Raw genomic sequence first — 20931 nt, forward strand, 5'->3', positions numbered from 1 at the left:
TTGCATAGAAATGATGGTCTGCAGGTTCTAGGGCTGAAGGATTTTTTTTGCTACAGGGAAATCACACTCCAGCACCCACATAACTTGTGTTTTTGGAAACACTTCAGCTCAGATATCTCTAAAAAGCATTTTGCACAATAGTTTCTGAATTTGGAGCTTCAACAGTCAGAAGTCTGAGACTTTTTAACAAGTGGCATAGAAAACTCATAGTCCTAGATAGGCAGAATGAAGAAGTGGCCTCACCACTCTTCCAGCCCTCCTAGCTCAGGGTATTTCTCTGCCATTCCAAAGCCAGCCTTTTTCCCCCCACATTTTCTTCCTCCTCCACAAATATCCCTTTCTCAAAGATGACAAGAGTTGGTGGGTACCTGGGCAGCACACTTCTTGCCCTCTCCTACCCCTTCCAGCAGCCCTGTGCTGTATTGTGTTGGTTTGAACACGCTCTCCATTGAATTAAAAATTCCAAGTGTATTCAACTGTTCTAATGAAATGAAGAGTTCAGTTCTGTGCAGAATGTAACACATAACCAATACTTTTAGGGCATGGAACTGATGGCATCAAAGCTGTGAGACTTTGACTGTATGCCTGCTTTGGACATTCACTGGTGTGCACAATGTGTGCTGTTAGATTTTTTATTTTTTTCCCTTCTTACCTCAGAAGGCCTGAGAAATGCAGGGATGAGCACACCGGCCGGAGAGGCGGGAGCAGGATGTTCCCACTCCGAATCATCCTCTCAGCCCGACTGCAGGCGGTCTGAGCCTGGCACAGTTTGGCCTGTGACTGCACCTTCTCACCCTCTGCTGATAAATAAGCAGTCTAATTGAATTAATAAACAGATAGCTCTTTTCCCTGCCAGCTGGAGCACCATCAAAATGTGTGATAAATTATCTGTCAATGCTTTAACTGCAGAGAAAAAAATGAAAAAAAATAACTGCCTCAACGTTTCCTCTCCAATTCTTCTACCACTTTTCTCCTTCCCCTATCCACCCAAGCACCTGATTTGGTTTGTCTCAATCCTCCTTGCCCTTGGTATTTTGTCCTTTGGCAGAACTCCAAAGAGAAGTAGCAGTGAGAGGTTCACTCATTTGGCCAGTCCACTAATGGGTTATTAAGACTGTAGGCAGGGCAGACGCTCCTGTGGCTCACTGGGGCAGGGCAGACACTCCTGTGGCTCACTGGGAAAGAGGAACAGAGGCACAGTTTTGGGGCAAGACTGCCTGTGTCTCAGCTGCCAGCACACAGCCATCTCCCAGTTGTGACTTTTAGCTCAGACAGAAGCTGCACATGAGGGACAACCAGGGCTGCAATCAAGCAGGAAGGGCTGTTGTTTAATATCGTCATCCCTGTCACAGAGGGGCCAAGTGCACTTTCAGGTTTGCAGATGGCACCAGGCTGAGTGGCACAGTTGAAGCCCCTGAGGGATAGGATGCCACCCAGAGGGACTCTGGGCTCACTCGAGAAGTGGGCCCATGGGAGCCTCATGAGGCTCAACAAGGCCAAGTGAAGGTCATGTAACTGGGTTGGGGCAGCTTTCAGTATCAACACAGGCTGGGGGTGAGGGGATTGAGAGCAGCCCTGCCAGGAAGGACTTGGGGATATTGATGAAAGAAAAACTGGACATGACCCGGCAATGTAAACTTGCCACAACTATATGCTGGGCTGCATCCAAAGCAGTGTGGCCAGCTGGTCAAGAGACAGGATTCTGTCCCTCTCCTCTGCTCTCATGAGACCCCACCTAGAGCACTGCATGCACCTCTGAGTTCCTCAGCACAAGCAAAGACATGGGCCTGTTGGAGTCAGTCCAGACAAAGACTTCAAAGATGATGACAGGGGCTAGAGCCCCTGTCCTATGAAGACAGCCTGAGAGAGATGCAGCAGTCCAGCCTGGAGAAGAGAAGGATCTGGGCAGACTTTATTGTGGCCTTCCTGTACTTAAAGGAGGCCTACAAAAAAGATCAGGTCAAACTTCATAGCAGAGCCTGTTGTGACAGGATAACTAATAACTAAAAAAGAGTAGATTTAGACCAGATAGCAGGAAGAAGATTTGAAGAAGATTCTTTATGATGAAAATGGTGAAGCACCCAGAGAAAAGGTAGATATTCCTGCTTATTGCAGGAGGCTGAACTAGACAAATTTTGAAAGTCCTTTCCAACGCACACAGTTCTGCAGTTCTATGGTTCTATGAGACAAAGCATCAGGAAGCCTTACACTGACTTGTTGGTGTGCCAGACAAAAGGGGGAACATCATCATAACCTTTGATATCACAGACGTGGGTAATACCTGAGACTTTTTGTTTCAAAAGAGAGGAAAATACTGAGACAGAAGGGGTCAGAGATTTTCATCATACAGACAGAATGTCCCTGCCATCACCTCTCAAAGTGGTGTTCCCTTTTGAAAATATCTGTGTTCCTCAATATTCCTAAGTAATAAGAGATGAAAAAGATTTCACTGCTCCAGATGCTTAAGTAGGATGTAAATAACTGAACTTCCTGTGCATTACCTTGATTTCCAACATGCTTGTGTAAGTGCTTGTGTGCCTTTGCTTGGTCTGGTTTCCCATTACCACATCTCCTCTGTAAGTTTCCCAGTAAGCAAGCTGGAAAAGCTTCTCTGTCCAGCAAAGTCTTGCTGCTTTTTCTAAAACAGCAAGAAATGGGAGGTGCTGCAGAGTCTGAGATGAGAATGAGATCACAGTGTTATGTTCTTGTTCAGAACATGACATTTTTTTTTCTGGTGCATATGTCAAATGAATCAGACAATGGTGGTGTCAGGAAGATGTATAATGCTGTCTGCAAGGCAGGGAGAGGAGACAGGAAGATGTGTTAAACAAGATGGTATTTATGCCTTTCTCTCTCACTCCATAGAAGTACACAAGAAATATTTTTAAAAGGAAGATAGGGTAATAGCAGGAGCAACTGGATCCCTCTTGTGCTTTTCAGAAGACTAATTTGTGCTGTGAAGGACAGTGAGCCCAGACAGATAACTGGTGTGCAGGAATTGTCTCCTCCCAGGATGCTGGCAGCTGCTTTGGGTAGGTGAGGAAGTGTCTGGTACTGGCATTGCTCCATTCCCAGGCTGGTGCTCACCCAGGAGGTTCTACCTCCCTCAGGGTGCAGGTTGCTGCATGGACCCTCCTCCTGTCTGTCCCCAGACAGGCACCCTCTTTCAGGAATTTGGCCTTAAATTGTGATTTATGCTCTCTTTCCACTGTCAGGAGGAACAGGGAAGAGTCCACAATGAAGCAAGGCAGGATATGCTGTACCTGTCACTTGGTGCTGGAAAGGAAATCCTGCTTGTGTGACACCCTCTGCAACTGCGGGTCTAGCCAGGCCCCTGACCTGTGCAAATTTGTTCCGTATCCTGTGGTACATGCCAAGAGAAAGCCAAATCCAGCTGTCCAGAAATGACAGGTTGAGTCAAAGGCTTACCAAGCAGGCAGCATCCTTCCCTTTGCTTGGGAAGGTGGTAATAGTTGGTTTGCTCTGCCACATTGCTCTGAAAAGCAGCATTGCCACAGAGTAAATATGCCATGTGCAAGAGAGTGAGCTGCTAATATATTGCATTTTACTAAGCCATTGCTTGTCAACTGAATCATGGGGAGTGTGTGAGGATGCATTCCTAGCACTTTCAAATACAAAGTAAAACCCATTAGTATAAATCACCAACTCCAATTAAAAAAAAGAATGGTTGAAGGCTTCATTCTTTTTCTCTTTTGTTTTACACTGTAACTATCCCAAAGTGTATTTAAAAAGCTTGTGGCACTGATAGAGTAGGCAGCTGGTATCTGTTAGAGGTTTGAGATGTTGCTGTTCCTGGAGCCTCAAGTGGCTTTGAAATTCAATGCTTCTGACCCAAGACACCACTGTTTGAAAGCAGCTGATACATGCGAAGTGGTGAAAAACAAGGCAGCAACTTGAGCTGTGTATGAACAAAGGGGGATGGCATTGCAGGTGGAGAACAAAAGGGGCAAGATGGAGGGCAGCAGCTTAAGGCATGGACTCGGGGACAACATGGAAAAACCTGGAAGGGCATAAGAGACCTTACATGGGGGCGGAATAGGACTTATCAATACCGATGTGTTCTATGCTGAATATTCATGATATCCATTCATATAACTCTCAGTATAAATTATATTCATTTTATAACAGTGAAAATTGACACTAAACTAACCTGTTCACACTTTTTATGGCTTGTGTCTACCTACTACATGCTGTACCGGGGTGCATGTATTTAAAAAGCCACTAGACATTCATTTTTCACAGCTAGATAATTGAAAGCTGTCTGTGAATTAAAATGCTATTTTCATTCTTTTGGGTTAGATGAAGAAATAAAGCTTTAAAAAATGTTAAATAGCCCATAAGTACTGTCTCATTCCATATGCCCTTGTACTGTACTTTATATTGTAGTCATTGCTTCAGGGAAAAAAAATCCATGAATGCTTTAAAAATGTTTCAGGAATCACTTACCTTTAAAAATTAAGAAGAAAAAAAAAAACTTCACCTGAAACTGCGTGGTAATGAGACAATGTCTAATTACCTGCAGTGAATTCTCCAGTCAGGCCAAGGGGCTAATGAACATCAATACTCTTTCACAGAGAGCCCTGGGATCTCTAATGGCTGTAAGTGGTCAGGGCTTCAGTTTTACATTTCAGAATCTCGTTGGTATAATGTTGAAACAAAATCTACAGACCAGATCGTGTCCTCTGTGCTGTGTGTGTGTGTGTGTGTGTGTGTGTACGCCCTTGAGCACTGCACATCTGGGACGAAATCAAAGGACTTTTAAGTGCACATGTATCCGATTTCTGGCTTGCTAGTAGCCCTTTAAATGTGCTGGGTTTAATCCAGGAAAAACGAGTATTCAAAAATCACACCAGCGAAAGGAAAAAATAAAACCCCAAGTTTTATGTACTTGGATGGCATTTTCTTTGAATGTGAATGACTTAATCATAATCAGCCTTAGTGAGAGGTGGGTGATGAAAGTTCAGAAATCTTCTGACAGGAAAGACTTTGAACCTGCCCTTCTTGTGTTTTTGGTGTGTGTTTTATGCTCATGAGAGGGAGAAGGAAAGTAAGCAATTTGCATTGTCGTCAAAAAGCTGAAGCACACATTAAGGGGTCTCAAGGCTTCAGAGCAGTATTCTGAAGGGAGAAATTTTTGCAGTGCTAATCCCATCTGATCTGATCTCTGAGTACAGATTAAAATACGCCAACCTAGCGTTCCTTGCAGTGCTAGAGAGCCCTGATTTGAGGATTTGCTCTATATCTGGCTTGTATAGGAAATTTCTCAACTTCCTCTGAAATAAATTCCAACTTTTCTCATTAAACACAATCATAAGTGTTCACTGCGTTCTCAGGCAAGACATATATATATATATATATATATACATATATATATATATATATATATATATATACACATATAGCAATACAAGCCTGTACAAACACTTTTCACTTGCATTGTCCTGGAACCTGGAAACATGATATTAGAAACTTAGAGCGTTTTCTTGCTGGAGTGAGGAAGACCTGAGCTGCAACCCTTTGCCAGATACTTTGCTAAAAGCACTTTATGTCCAATGTGAAGAAAGGAGCTATGGTGCCTTACCTTGGGAATGAGCTTTAAAATGGATCTAAGAGAATTAGATCATGAAGATGAGTACAAACTCAGGTTCCCTTAACCCCAAGTTTTCATAGTGTCTTACAGTGTGTGATTAACACTGAGTGATTTTATTGGCACCTCTTTTTTCTCTGTTTTCCGCAGGTAACAGTGTAGCATGCATGGGAATAGCCCCATAGGTTAACCTGGAGGACTAAGTTAGCAAAAGACTATTTGGAGAACAAGAATGGTGATTTGATATGTGCCTGCCTACTCATAGCTTGCAACTCAGCCCCACTTTCTCTTGGTGGAATGGGGGATTGATTCAGAAGGATAGAGGTGAGAAAATGCATTAATTGAGATAATGACAGTTTAATAGGTAAAGCAAAAGTCACACAGAAGCAAAGCAAAACAAAGAATTAATTAAATTCCATGAGCAGGCAGGTGTTAAGCCATCTCCAGGAGAGCAGGGTCCCATCAACCATAAAGGTCACTTGGGAAGAAAAATGGCATCACTCCGAGCATCCCTCTCTTCCCTCTACTTCGCCTCACTTTATATCCTGAGCAGGACATAGATAGTATTGGACGTCCCTTTGGTCAGCTGGGACCAGCTGCCCTGGCTGTGTCCCCTCCCAGCTTCCTGTGCGCCCCCATCCTGCTGGCTGGTGGGGCAGGACACGAAGCAGAAAAGGCCTTGACCCTGTGCAAGCCCTGCTCAGAAATAACAAAAATGTTGCAGTGTGTTATCAACGCTGTGTTCAGCACAAATTCAACACACAGTCCCATGGTCACTACTATGAAGAAAATTAGGTCTGTCCCAGACAAAATCAGCAAGCAGGTAATTAATCCTCAAGTGTCAGGAATTTTGCTTTCAGAAACAGGCCTCTCCAGGGGTAGGTAGCAGCTAAGTAGCTGCTTTTCTTTTGGACTCTGGCACACAGTGGGGAAATCAGTCAGAAGTTGGTTGTATTTTTTGGATCCTTCCATTGGTATTGTGTGTTGAAATTATATGACACCATTTGCCAGTAATAAATCACTTTGCTGTCTTTTGTGTGATTACATAATTAAATATCCCTTGTCATGGATACACATGGAGGGATTGACTTAGACTTGGTGGGAATTAGGGGTTTGATTTTTTGAACTTTACATTTCCTGACTCCTGTGCAAATCAAATCCAGTTGTTTAATACCGATTTGAGAAATGATCATGCAAGAAATAGTATATGGTGAGAAATATAAACCATGCTTTCAGTGTATTTTCTGCCTTGATTATAATTTACTTGTTCATTAAAAATGCATGTAGAATAGGAACAGAGAATTTAGTCTTATTCTAATCCTCAAAAAGGTGGTACATTGCACAAGGATACTGGTACTTACCTCTTTTGCAAGGTGTTCTGAGATGAGCAGAAGGAAATTGCTGGGTGGAGCTGGGATGTAAACTCACTTATGTTTTCTGCTGTCCTTGGAGCTGTGGCTGTTCTGAATGAAATGCCATCACCAGAAGATGGCAGTTCCAACAGAATACCCTTGGGCCACCCTGGCTTCGACCTGCATTGGATCACTAAAAACTGGCAGTCATGCAGAGAGTCGTCCGTCACAGGGCTGATGTCAGCGTGGCTTCTCAGCGCTCCCCCGTGCCCCCACTCAGGGACACTGGAGCGGCTCTCGCAGCTGACCCGTCCTTGAGCAGTGTGGTGTCTATTAAGTTTTATTGCTGCTTTGATTGTTTGCAGTTGATTCTTGCTGCTTTCTGCTGAGGTTTAATTCAGTTTGCATTTGGAAATACAAGGGAGAAAATTTGTTGTTTTTATTAGAGGCTAAGCTGCACTGAAGGCTGGATGACGATCCATTGTTCATGTTGTTACAAAATCCGACTAAGTGGGGAAGCAAGCACAAAAGGAGGGGAAAGTATAATTCAGATTTGCCAAACAGCCTGAGAATAATTCGAAGATTAGCAATTTGGCACTGTTTACTGGCAAGTTGTGAATTAAATGTATCCCACTTTTCTCTTTACATTAGTGTAATGTGTCACTTCGGTTCTGGATTTCATGTCCTTCTCACACATCTTACTCTTCCTTCTGTCAATATGCAGAACTGTATTTTACTGCACAAGAAATGTAGGAGAAAGCATTTAATGTGGCATCAGAGACTTTCTAATTGCCAGTCTCTGAAATGTGCTCATAATATCTGCAGTTTGCTTATTGAGTGGAGATGAATCGCTTCCAATTTACTTTTATGAATGCAAGTGGAACATTTGTGAAGAGTGGTTTCTGTTATTTACACTGTGAAATGCTTGTCAGCAGCCAAGTGTAAAAGACCTGGGTGACATTTATGCTAAATTCTCTTGTTGCAGTCATAGTTAAAGGAAAGGATAAAATTCCGTGTGATGCTCGGAAATGCACTGGGTGAAGTTCTGTTCACAGCTTTAGCTGTCCCTGGCTTAACTCTGTATCTTCATTTTGGGTATGATGCTTAGAGTTAAAAGGAAAGCTTGACTATTGCAGATGAGAAAACAGTATTAGTGACACTGAAGTCACTGGTATGTTTGCCATGAAGTTTGGCTAATCACAATCATCACTCTGAGGTTGCTACTGATCCACAGATGTGTGGTGATGCTTGATGTCTGTAATCCTTTCTGATTTCCCACCCCTCTCTAAACTTTTCTGTCCCCTGTGGGGAACTTATTAAACCCTTGTATTATAGGGACTAGAATCACAGTCAGTAGTGCAAGAAAATATCTTTGAGATCATATTTCATGTGCCTTCCGGGGTCTGATATAATCTCCTGATAAGAATATACCAGACATTAACTAGATACTGCAGCTGGTCTTGTCTCTTTCTAATTTAGTGGGATTTGGGCATGCAGACCAGAGGGAAGAGAACTTTTTTCCCAAGTGCAGCAATGCATACTTATTTGGAACAATTAAATCCTATTCAAAACCAGCATTCCATGTCTGTCCCAACCTAAAATTCAGCTGGGTGTTATAATAACTCATTGTTTGATGCAAGGACAGAGCACCTGTAAAATTTGTCATCATTTCTCAATTGAGAGATGAATGGAGAAAGTTGCATTTTATAGTAATATACAGATTATGGCATAAAACATGTATAGCTTGTTTTAAATATAATGTTATATGAATATTATAAATATTGATTAAATATTATAAGTATTGATATACACATGAAACCAAAAAAATTGCTTGCATTTTTAAATGTGGGAAAAGCAACCTCCAAATTTACAGGTTGGTTTTGGCTTTTTTTCTTTTAACAAACTGAAAAAAATGCTGTCTGTTTTTTGCTAACAATTTTTGAGAAAGAAAGGGCAAAAACCAAGACAACTTTGAAATGCATCTCACAATTGAGAAAAATTAGAAAGCAGCAAGATCCATAATAGTAGAAGTATTAGGGAAAGTGATAGTGTTTTTCATTCAGGATCTCAAATGATTGAAGCCTTTTTTTGGCAGATTTGGGGTTTGCCCAAAGATGTTCAGTGTATAAGTTGGATCTATGTTGATAAAAGGAAGCATCAAGCAATGAACTGCACCATGAGGTCAGTCTTTAGGTGGAAGAAGCACTGTGAAAACTCTCTTGTTTCCAAAAAAACCCCAATACTCCAGGTACAAGGATAACTTCTCTGAGGTTTTACCTTCATATGGCATTCAGTGGGGTAGCTTCAGAGTAAATGCGTCAGTTAGGGCCATTGCCGCAAGGAACAGTTCCCTGTTCTGTACAGGAAACACAACACTGATACCTGTGAAGAATCAATACCCACTGTTTCCCTTTCCTCCTCAGAAGATGACAGTATATGTACTTCTGGCTTCCTGTAGGGTCAAAAGGGAATTATATTTATTCACTTGGTCAGAGGAAAAGCAGGCTGTTCTCTATGAAAGGTTTCTCTTGCTGTCTGTGTCACTCACAGTCACTTATTGAAATGTTATGACTGAGTGGAAATCAGCTATAACTGATGTTGGCCACTATGTTACTTTGATAAAATAATAAAAATAATCAGTAAGGGCCAAAAGTCATGAAAGGTGAGGACCTCCATTTCCTCTTGGCGTGGTGGGGATTTTTTTAAAATTGCTTTATAAAAGGGAGAAAAAATGGGATTGTGCCCTAAAGATCTCTGGTATGAGGTTAGCAGATATTTCATGTTTAGACGAAAGCAGGTCTGAGTAGCAAGTCTTCTGTTTCAGTCCCAGTTTGCAAACTGCCAGGTCCCTGCGGGCTCTGGTGGAGTCAGTCACACAGTTCCTGAAAAAACTGAGCGGCTGCAGAATTGGATCTTGGGTTACTGTTTCATTCTAGAGGGGATTTGGTGGTGTCGTCAGTCCAGTAAGCTCAATTTTTATGCCATCACATTTTATTTGACACTAAACTAAAACAGCTGCTTGCAATTAGCACACATGAAAGAAACAATAACAAAACTGCAGCCTGCCCTTCAAGCACTACACATACTCCGTGCAAAGAGTTTACCAAGTTCTGGTGATTTTCCCTCCCTCTGCTCTAACTGAAATATCAAAAACAATTGATCTCACTGAAGACCAAATGAAAAAAAAAATGTTTATCACTCCCTGAATGTTTCTTATAGGCAGCAGTGACTGGTTATTGGAAAATTTAGGCTGCTCCAGATGTGGGCATGAACAGGACTCTCGCTGCTGCGGAGCTGATCTAAGCATGAAGTTAAAGGGAGGCAATGGCTGTTGCTGCCCTGGGACAGGATGATGTAGAGAGCTGGTTTCTTACCAGGACTGGGATCCAGGGCAGCTGGCCCACCCTCCCATTGGGAACAGTGAACAAGGAGCTTGTAAAATACACAGACCAAATGGAAATGACCCCTACTGACTGAAAGCAGCTGCATGTCAGACCTCTCACTGTCTCTCTTGATTTGCTATCTCAAATAAATTGATGTGGTAGAAGGGCTACAGAAAGAAAACAAAATAATTTATTCTCCTTGAAGTTGCACCACACTAGCAAGCTTCAGTTTTTACAGCTGAAAAAAAAAATGTTTATTCGCAGATTAAGTTTTTCCCTATTTTTTTTTTTTTTTGCTTTGAAAGTCTGCAGTTTAGAAGACGTACTGTAGCTCAGTTTCAGAAGATTTTGACAAATAGACATGGTAGATTTTGTAAAGTATTTTTCACATAAAACTTCTGGCTAATGAGAGCTTGGTTGTTTTGCATTTAAATTCAGAAAACAAAGTTACAGCAGCTTTTGTTGGTGCTTTGTCTTAGACGTGCATGGTGGCTTAGCTCCATGAAAAACATCTTAGTGAGTTGTGAAGAAACATGATACAGAGAAAGATTGGAGTTATTGATGCATTTTCCCCATATTTTTCCTGATATGCTCCTGGGTAACACCAGTTATTCTGAGCATTGTGAGGAGCTGCTTGAAGTAACCATGGTAGCACTTGAATTAAGGAACAGTTAAGGACAACAGCTCCTCCAGTCCTCCATTTGATGCCCAGGATGGGTTACTGCTATTGACATTAGATTGCCCTCTGTTCTGACTTCAGAGGTAGAGAAGGAGGTACTTAACTTCACTGTCACCTTTGATCTCTAATTTTGAGAAGATCATCGGGATGGGACACATGCCATGAAGTTATGGTTTGCAGACTTTTTTAAAGGGAACTTCTTAAAAGACATCAGTCTAGACTTCATTCTTGCAAACTCACATAGTGATGTGTTTTGCAAATATATCTGGGTTTTTTTGTTTTTTCTTTTAAGTCTTGGACAGCCAACTGATCATTAGTGAAAGAAGTCACCAAATTTAGATTAATAGATCTATTAAAGTGTCTTGGTAGAATGATCTTCATGAAGTCTGAAAAAGCATGTGGATACAAAAACTTAAGGATGACACTTTGAAGTGAATGTTACTTCTTTTGCCTTCCACAACCTGCTGTTTTTCCTCTATTTTTCCTTTTTTTTTTTCCTTAAGAATTTGTTTCTTTCTCACTAACAGTTGTACAAACACAATACAGTAACAGCTTTGAACATAGAAGCCTTTACCTGTGGCTTTGCAGTGTTGAAACAGCCAGATGTTATTTCAATACAAAATAGACTGCAATCCCCATCTGTAGGTTCTGAGAGGCCTAGCAGTCACTCTTTTTGTTTTAAAAACAGAACCAAAATGCAGTTCAGCCTGGGCATTGTTCTTCTGCTGGCATTTTTTGTCACATTGGCTTATTGGACTTTTGAAATCATCTGTGACCCACATATAAATATTGCTATGAGGAAAGACTCACCTCTCTGCCTCCTACCATTCACTACTCTGCTTCCTACCATTGCATTTTGTTACTGACTGTCCTATGGTGAAATCTCCTACAGATGAGTTCTCTACTATTCATTCTATCCTCTGGCTGGATATGACGTTGTTTTTGAGTTACTCAAATTGTGCTGGTTTGGCATCAAGTGATACTGTGCACCTCTTCCCTTTCTTTTTTATCTTAACATTTTCTGCTAATTACTTGCATTACTTCTTTGAAAATATAGTGTTAAAGAGGTCTTGGGTGGCTGCCTGTAGATAATGTTCTATGTTGAGCAAGAAGCAGAACCATGGATGTGAAGTTGGTTTCTATGGGTTTGGAAGAAACTCTTCTCCTAGCTGGCATCTGTGAGGCTCTACCTTTGGCACACACTTGTAGGAGGCCAGTGATTTCAGTAGTCCAAGGGTCAGATGACACCAGCAAGGTGTTGGTATGCCAGTACACAGCTTTGGGATGACCCTGCAATTGTGCTGAAAGGGAACTTTTTTGCTCAGTATTTCTGCAATATCCTTTGTACACAAAGGCCCCATGCTGCAGTGCAAAATGTTTAAACCTTTCCCTTTAGTTGGCCTTGGCCTTTCGTTGTGTTCAGGTAAAAGTGAACAAATCCCATTGATACTAAGGAAAGTTTTGCCCTGGTAAGATTCCAGGGCCCAATCCAGTGACATGTGGCAAACAGAACAGAGAGAGATTAGCATGTGATGAAAGGACAGCTCACACTTGAACTTTTCAGCAAAGAAGGAGGATCAAGTTGAGGCCATCCTCATTATTTTCCCATTTTTATGATGAAAAAACAGGTTGGGTACCTGAATTTGAAAAACATGTAAATGTAATATATTTTCCAATGAGTCTTTAAAATAATATCTGAAGTAAAAACAAGAAGGACATTTTGTTGCATTTTTATTTTAATCAGACATTCATTTTTAAAAGTTGTGAGAATACAAGCTTGTTGAAGGTATTTATATATAACTCTCCTGAGCTGGCCAAAAAGAGAGAGTTATTTTTCCTCAGAAGCACAGTAGGAAATGTATAACTGTTAAATTTCAATTCAGACATTTTAATCTTTAAATATTTGCAGTAGAAAACTAGATTAGATCCCAAGAATATGTTCTTTTTCAAACTGAAGTAAGATGCCTTTTAGCAAGGGAACAGCAAGAGGAAAACTAAATAAATCTCAAAACACAAGACAGGGCACCATTTCTGCAACAGCATTTCTGATTGGTCAGATGACCATGTACGAATGTTGAATTTTCTACCTTGTTCTGTTCCAGAGATTGAAGGCAGCACTGACTCATCATCCTGCCGCCATGTCGAACGGGAATATGAACACCATGGGCCACATGATGGAAATGATGAGCTCGCGACAGGACCAGACACCACACCATCATATGCACTCACATCCTCATCAGCACCAGACACTGCCACCTCATCATTCATACCCACATCAGCACCAGCATCCGGCACACCATCCTCATCCTCAGCCTCATCACCAGCAGAACCATCCCCACCACCACTCCCACTCGCACCTTCACGCACACCCGGCACACCACCAGACCTCGCCGCACCCACCGCTGCACTCGGGCGGGCAAGCACAGGTAGACCTTCGTGTCCTACTGCTTCTCTGAGTTTTACTCTTGGGTGGAGTTAAAGTCTGATCTCAGTATTGTTTCTTCCTGCATGCGTGTCTTGTTAGATACAAGCCTGTCGGGCTGCTAGCAAATGTCTGCTAATGGTGATGGGGATGCTCAAACTTTATTTAGAAAATGGAGTGAAGCAACAACTTGTTTTGCTGCCTAATTTACTCGACATTTGTAATTTCTTACTTTATAAGGAGCTCCAAGGCTTTTCAGTGCTCTGAGCTCTGCAGATTACCACATATCCTTTTATGGATGAGGTTTATTACAGAGATTGGCACATTATATATGTTGCTTAATATGCTTGAACCTGAACTTCTCAGACCAAGATTTAACAAGCTGTATGAGTTCTACCTGGAGAAATACATAACAAAGTCTTTATGAAATGAAATGGCACTAGTGTGTGTGGCCAGGGGCAGTACTCAAGACTGGAGATAATAGAGGTAGTTCTAATTAAGGATACACTGGCTTGGAAAAGATTAATTGCTCCAGACCCTGTGAAGAGGACAGACATCTCCACAGTATGAGAGAAAGATTAGCTGTGAGTGCAGCCAATACATGGTGCTTGTTGTGGTAGGAGAAGGACGAGGATGAAGCCAGTCCAAAGACAGAGATTTAAACAAAGAAGGCAATTTAGACTTGTATTCATGTGACAAGTAAGTGAAGGTCTCTACTGAATGAGATGGAGGACTCAATTTTTTTGACCAGATATATCGGCTTCAGCAATTTGGATAATTTGTTATCTGAACTGCATGTTTCTTGAACTAATGAGCTAGTGAGCACAAACTTTAGCAGAGTCATTTTTAAAGGGAATTCAGGAATTCTATTAATGTTTTAAAATGATAGGCTTCTGCATCAGGATCACACAAGAAAATAAAGCTCTGGAGGCAGTTACTGTAACATGTCAGGTCTGGAGAGCAATGTTAAGGAAGACAAACAGGCAGTACATGGAATGTGAGGACAAAGAGGAATGCCAGCCATAAGAAGTTTAATCTGTGAAGTATTGTGTTGCTTGCAAATACCTTTCAGACAAGCTCTTAGAAAACATTAAAGAAAATGAGAGTATTTGGCTGGCATCCCAGTGTCCCACAACATTAACTATTTACTAACATCTAGCTTTATTACTGCAGAGTCTGCAAGCACATGGTATCTCCCTAAAGTATTTGCTAATGTAAAATGAATTGTCAGCTTTAGAGAAACAGTCTAAGTAAGAGCAGCAGACTCCCCTGTGAGAGGATGTCCATAGCTTTCCTAAGTTTACTTCAGTTTTTACTTTGTGAGTTCAATTATTTTCCCATCGGTTAATGAGTTATTTTCCTTGGAGTTGTTTAAAAACTCCAATAAATAGACATCATCTCATATCAGAGAAACCAAAAGCAACCTGATTGCTGTATTGGAGATCACTGAGAGAGTAAGGATAAAGTTGTGCTTAGTCAATTGAGGACTCCACAGATTAGATGGCAGAAGCCACTCAACTTTCACTGAGGGGTTAAGAGGATAAACATGTTAATGCAGTTGAGGGCATCAGATGCCATGGTATGGAGCACTGCTGCAAAACATTCACAGCACCACTTTAAACGGATGATGAGAAAACTATTGGGGAAAACAGCTACCATGGGGAAACAAACCTCATAGTTTTAAGGACAAGATCAGTGAGCCAATGGCCTTCCTCTAGACCCACTTGGACAGGGACCTTGGCTTTCTTACACAGTTAGGACAGCTTAAAATTCTTGTGCTTTGTATGCTCTGCTAGCTGGCACCACAAAAGACTCTCCAGGCAGGCACGAAGAGATACAGGCACATGGGTAGGTGGACTGATTGGCAGCCACACAGCTGTCAGGGTCCCTCTGTGACCACATGGTCTCTGTACTACATGGTCTCTGGAGCTGAGTCTGTGCAGTCAGATGAGCTTTGCCATGCACAGTATGTCACTGGAGGCCACAGACCCCATGGGACATCAAGGAGATCTTCACCTTGTCCATGGGTGTAAGTGTCACCAAAAGGATCAGACAGAGGGTGATGGAGTAGGAGTCCCAGGGTCAGTGGCTTCCTCAGGCAGCAGAGCTCTTGTTGTGCATCTGTTCCTCTGGTGCAAAGGCAATAGGGACTTCTGAACAGATGCACTGGAGGGGGAAAAAGAAGGGCTTGCTGAGTAATAACCACATAGCTATTACTTTCAAAGCTCATCCCTAGTCCCCATGGTAATGGCCTCTTTGGGGATCAGATTGCTCCAGCAGACGTTAATTTTATGGTGCGATTTTCTAATTATTAACCTCCTTATTCTTCTGAGCCAGATTCTTCCATTCCAAACCACCTGCCAAATGACAGCATGGTCCATGCTGCTGTAAGCTGCATACTCCCATGCCGAGACTGTTGTTATTCTGCACTGGGCCCTTCTGTAATGTTAGAATTAATTTCATGCTTTTCAGCTACCATTTTGATACACAGGAGCCCAAGGCATTATGTTTTTATAGAATTAGTGAATGGGATTAATATTGTGGTAAACTGCAAAGAGCAGAGGTAAATATCGGATAAAAGTAGAAATCAGCTTCTGATCTTTCTGAGAAAGAGAGATATTTTACCAAGTTCCATCTATGCTGCCTCAACTACTACAAAAATTATAGTGTATTCTGCATTGGTCCTCTAAAGATGTTTTTATATCAAACTTGGCAGAGTGATAGCTCAAGTGGAGTTGGGGTTTGGATGCCATTTCATTCTCTTAGCTATCCTATGTTTGTCTTCATGATGGGTACCTGATTAGCATCCTCTAAGAACACCAAAATTAACTTAGATTTTTATATTTAGTTAATTTTCTTTCTTATGTCCTAGGTAGGGCAATGAAATTCTGCTAGAAAATTATGCTTAGACGGTTACTAAGATATAGTCTAACATATTTCAGGGTTCAGAGCTATCAAGTAAGAGTCAGTTAATTATCCCACGTGACATTATTATTGGAATAATGGCAGCACTTATAATTAATATCTTCCTGAGATGGAGAGAAGATTTTGTTGTTCTGAAAATGCACTCTGACTACCCGGAGACTGCCTGGTATATTCTGAAAACAAAATTACTCACTAGTTATTCAGGACAAAATGACCATGTAAGAGGAATTAAAAAAAAAAAAAATTATCATTACCTTTTTCTGCCTTTGTACCAGACTTCACCGAGAGAGTTAAGAAACAAGAATTCTTAAAGCTGAAGGGAAAAGGAGCAAAAAGGGATAAGGAAATATAAATAACAGATCTCTGAAGTCTGGAAAGGTGTTATGTGTTGGAAAATGAAAGGTCTTTGATGAGATGTTGACATAAAAAGGTACTTCTGAGACCTCTGCACTCAGACATGCTGTTAAAGAGGCAGCATGCCCAGCCCTGGTGGACAGGGAGCAGCTGGAATCCCTTGGCAGCAGTCTCCTGGCAGAAGGCAGGGGATGCTGGTGAGAATGGGGGATGTGCCCACTGCAGCTGCCATGGACCTGGCAATCCAACCCTCAGTGTGGACAGCATGTTGAAGATTTTATCAGCAAACATATGGAGTTCATGCAAGCTGAAATTTTAAAAATCAGTCAGAAAGTGTGGGGTGGCTTATTTAATTTAGAAGGCTATTCTTAAAAAAAATTCTTTTCTGCTCCTGTGAGAGAGATTCCCTGACGGTGCAACATAAAGCTGAGAATAAATTTGGCTTTATGCAAAAAGCGTTATCAGATGTACAGAATAATTACACATAAAATTGCCACTGTAATTGCCACAAGTCAGCTGGGGGAGGGAGCAAACTAGATTCTAGACAGAAAAGCCACCTCAACTTCGCAAGACTCAAGACGATAGTATCATTTTAATTGAGACAGACTGAGGTGTTAGGCAAACGTTAATTGCGGCAATTGAAATTCAGGGCTCAGTCTGACAAAGCACTGAGTGCGTCCACTCCCTGCAGTCAAAAGGAAGCACCTTGGAGGTTTGGGCCTTTGCCAGAACTAGAGGGTTAATTTTGAGTCAACAATTCCAGTTTCCAGACTGTTCCAGACTATGCAGGAGTGGCAGCAGCAATGCGAGCTGAGTGTAAGCAATAGGACCCATGGACTGGGTTCCCAGAGTTCCCAGAGCACAAGTAGAGGGAGAGAGAAGGTGTCTCCAGAGCCCCATAGCCTGGGTGCCACAGACAGGCAGGAAAGTAGTCCAAAAGCCTATTCCCAGGGAGTTGAACATTAAATCTGGTGCTGTTTCCTGACAGGGACGCAGGAATGTTACATCTGCCCAGGAGTAGAGTTTACACGGCACTGCCGCCACTATGCACCTTTTCTGTAATATTGTGGGCCAGTTACTCTCAGGAGCAGGATCAATACTCCCTCGTACTTGTAAAAGCATAAATACACATCTTTTTCTATAGTTTTGTGGCTGTGGATTGGATGTGGGGTTCCTATACTCTCAAAGCCAGGACTAAATTGAATAAAAACAAGAATAGCATCCACAGCACAGAGGTCAAATGGAAACTGGTAAGAGGAATATCCCTTATCCACACAGTGCAGGGACATCAAAACATGGGTTCAAGTTCAATTCATCAAAACACAGGTTCAAGTTCAATTCATCAAAACACAGGTTCAACCTAAAGTCTTTCATTGCCCATGAGGGGCAGTGAGGTGTGCTGCCTTTGTGCAATCCCAGCCCACAGCTTCCCAACTCCATGCAGGCGCAAAGAGCTCTGCAGCTCCTGTCTCCAGAGATGACAAAGATTGAGGTAGAGGTGATGAAGGTCGGAAAATATAATTGGCCTAAAATTTTAGGCAACTGGGGGACAAGGGAAGAATGAGAGACACAGAAGTTAGACCACTACAGTCCTCTTCTTTGATTAAAACAGATCCTGAGAGAAACTGGACATTTCAGATTTTAAATAGGTGGTGGCAAAGAATACATCTAATTGAATGCTTTTCACCTAGTGAAAGTTAGTTCTTCTGAAAGAACTAACTCAAGGGAGAAAAAATACTTAGACGACCATTTAAAAAAAAAATCTCTTCTTCAACTATGGCAAGGATTTTCCATTCCCTGCTTTCAGTGGCACCTGGTGCAGCTTTTGACTTGAGCCTGTTACAGACCTTGCTGGGGAGCAGGCAGTGTGTGTGATTCCCCTTCCCATTTCAGCATGCCCCTGTGTTACTTCCCCCATGGCACCCCCTGAAAAACGTCTCCTTGCCCTGCAGGTTTCGCCGGCGGCGCAGCAGATGCAGCCCACGCAGACAGTACAGCCACCACAGCCGACTGGAGGTCGCCGGAGGAGGGTGGTGGATGAAGACCCAGATGAGAGGAGGCGGAAATTTCTGGAAAGGAACCGAGCTGCTGCCACGCGCTGCAGACAGAAGAGGAAGGTCTGGGTGATGTCATTGGAAAAGAAAGCAGAAGAGCTCACCCAGACAAACATGCAGCTTCAGGTGCGAGCCACTGTCTGCGCCCCTGAGGACACAGAGGGGCTCTTTGTGCCTGACTGACGGTGCCTTTGGGGCTGCCCCCGCACAGCCAGCTCCTAGTGGGAGCTCAAGTACAATCAGTCTGTTAATCAAGATGTGTGTGCTTCAATTAAAGAAATACTTACATTTTAGCGGGATAAGCCAGCTGTCTTGGGATTTAGAAGCCTTCACTAGATGGAGTTGTATTTATTTTCTTTCCTTGTCACTGTTTTTTGTGGAGATTTTTTTTGAAGTGCCATTAGCATGTCTGTAAAAAATTTCTTCAGAGCAGGGCATGTAGTTAAACCCTCGTTCAAAGCCTGTGAGAGAGAAGCACAAATAAATCAGTCTATCAGTGAGGAAAACTGGATAGATGGAAATACCATGAATATGATAATAAAAGCCTTTCTTACAGTGCTGTCCTTCTTATGGTAGGCACAGTACTCCTGCTTCATGCTTCATGTGTGCTGCCAAGGGCAGAAAACCATTTGTAGAATGTCACTCCTCCAAAACATTCTCCCACAAAACTCAGAGGTGTGAGCAGCACCGAGGCACTGGCTGCAGCTGAGCTGTAGGTGACAGCAGTCCTGTCCCTGATCACGGCAACATGGCCTTTGCCCCCACCGGTCTGCTCCCTGGCCTCATGCAGAGAGCCCCAGTATTTCCCAATTAGACTGAAACATTGCCTTAAGTGTCTCTGGTGCTGTGAAGTTAGTTCATTTGTCAGACTGCCTTCAGAGGTTACAAAATGATGTCACTGACAAATGTTAAAATAAACCCAGCACACAAACTCCTGAATGCCTTTTTTGCTCAGTTCATTCAAAGTTATAGAGCACGTTTTATGCTCTTGGGAAGAAGTTTTGTGGAATAGCGTGGCTTAAGCTTTGTTGCTAACCAAAGTCTCTCTTTCCTTTCTAGAACGAGGTTTCCATGCTGAAAAATGAGGTAGCACAGCTGAAACAGTTATTGTTAACACATAAAGACTGTCCGATAACAGCTATGCAGAAAGAATCACAAGGATATCTAAGTAAGTAGCTGGTATGTTTGCGCTGTCTCCACACTCCTCACAGGAAAGCAAACCTTCCAATTCTTCCCTCCAGAACCCTTTCTTGGTCATGTTATCACTTGAACCTGTCTTCTCAAACATCATCCAAGCCATCCAATCTCCTGCCCTTATTTATCCAGCCCCGCTCAAAACCAAAAAAGCCCCGGTTTGCATCCCACACAGCAGAGCTAGTCTTCCCCACCCCTCCTTTCGGCAAGGAGATGCACACGGATGGACGCTCACTCCCCTGTGGAGGATCCTGCTTGAACTCCCAGCTCCAAACCTGCAAGAGTCCTCCTGGGCACGGCGCTGCCAGAACCTTAAAATAACACTCAAAAGGAAAGTTAAAAAGGAAAACATTACAGTCCCCTCCAGCGAAAATGGTACTGTGCTCTGACAGTGGCACAGACCAGGCCTGGCGCAGGTTTTCAAGGTTTGTTAACTCTTTTTTAACTCTCATCTTTCTTTCTATTTTTTTTTCTCAAAAACTTCTCAGCTAACAGAGACATTTAATCAATTCTTTCTAGCTGACACATTTTGTGAGTAGTAATTTAGCGACAAATTCTCTGTTTCGTTCTAGAACAGTTCAGAAGTGCCTCAGGGCTTGCTAGATTGTGACACTGTCTTAAAATAGAGCCCATTTCTGTCTCCTCTGCATCACTATGCATCTGTCTCTTTAACAGTACTCAAAGAAAAAAACACATAATTGCATTACATGCCTATCAGCTGTTGCTTGAATTAGATTTTCTGTGCTGCAGCGCACTGCACTCTAATTGTGATTCCTGCTGGAACAAATAAAGCATTTAAGCATCCCAACTGATTTTAAAGACCTTAAGATATCAGACTTTTTATCCCAACATTAGTTTCAGTTATTAAGGCCTTGGACTTTTTTCAAGACTCAACTCCTGAAGTCAGATTGATATCAGAGAAGCTAGCTTGGAAAAAAAAAAAAAAAAAGGAAACTAAAT

At 42.2% G+C, this 20931-nt stretch overlaps 1 protein-coding gene across 8 annotated transcripts in view; it reads left to right on the forward strand.

Moving 5' to 3' along the window:
• CREB5 (cAMP responsive element binding protein 5) overlaps positions 1-20931 on the forward strand; it is a 257025-nt gene that overhangs the window by 229199 nt on the left and 6895 nt on the right. For 7 of the 8 annotated variants that reach the window (XM_074537848.1, XM_074537881.1, XM_074537852.1 and 4 more), the window contains 3 exons: positions 13125-13448; positions 18676-18903; positions 19837-19945. In XM_074537848.1, the coding sequence (XP_074393949.1) occupies positions 13125-13448; positions 18676-18903; positions 19837-19945 (661 nt within the window). Of the gene's footprint in view, positions 1-13124; positions 13449-18675; positions 18904-19836; positions 20397-20931 lie in introns of all 8 variants that reach the window. The other variant, XR_012579640.1, reaches the window with a different exon arrangement.

This window comes from Zonotrichia albicollis, chromosome 1, assembly GCF_047830755.1.
Source record: "Zonotrichia albicollis isolate bZonAlb1 chromosome 1, bZonAlb1.hap1, whole genome shotgun sequence".
Classification (NCBI taxonomy): domain Eukaryota; kingdom Metazoa; phylum Chordata; class Aves; order Passeriformes; family Passerellidae; genus Zonotrichia; species Zonotrichia albicollis.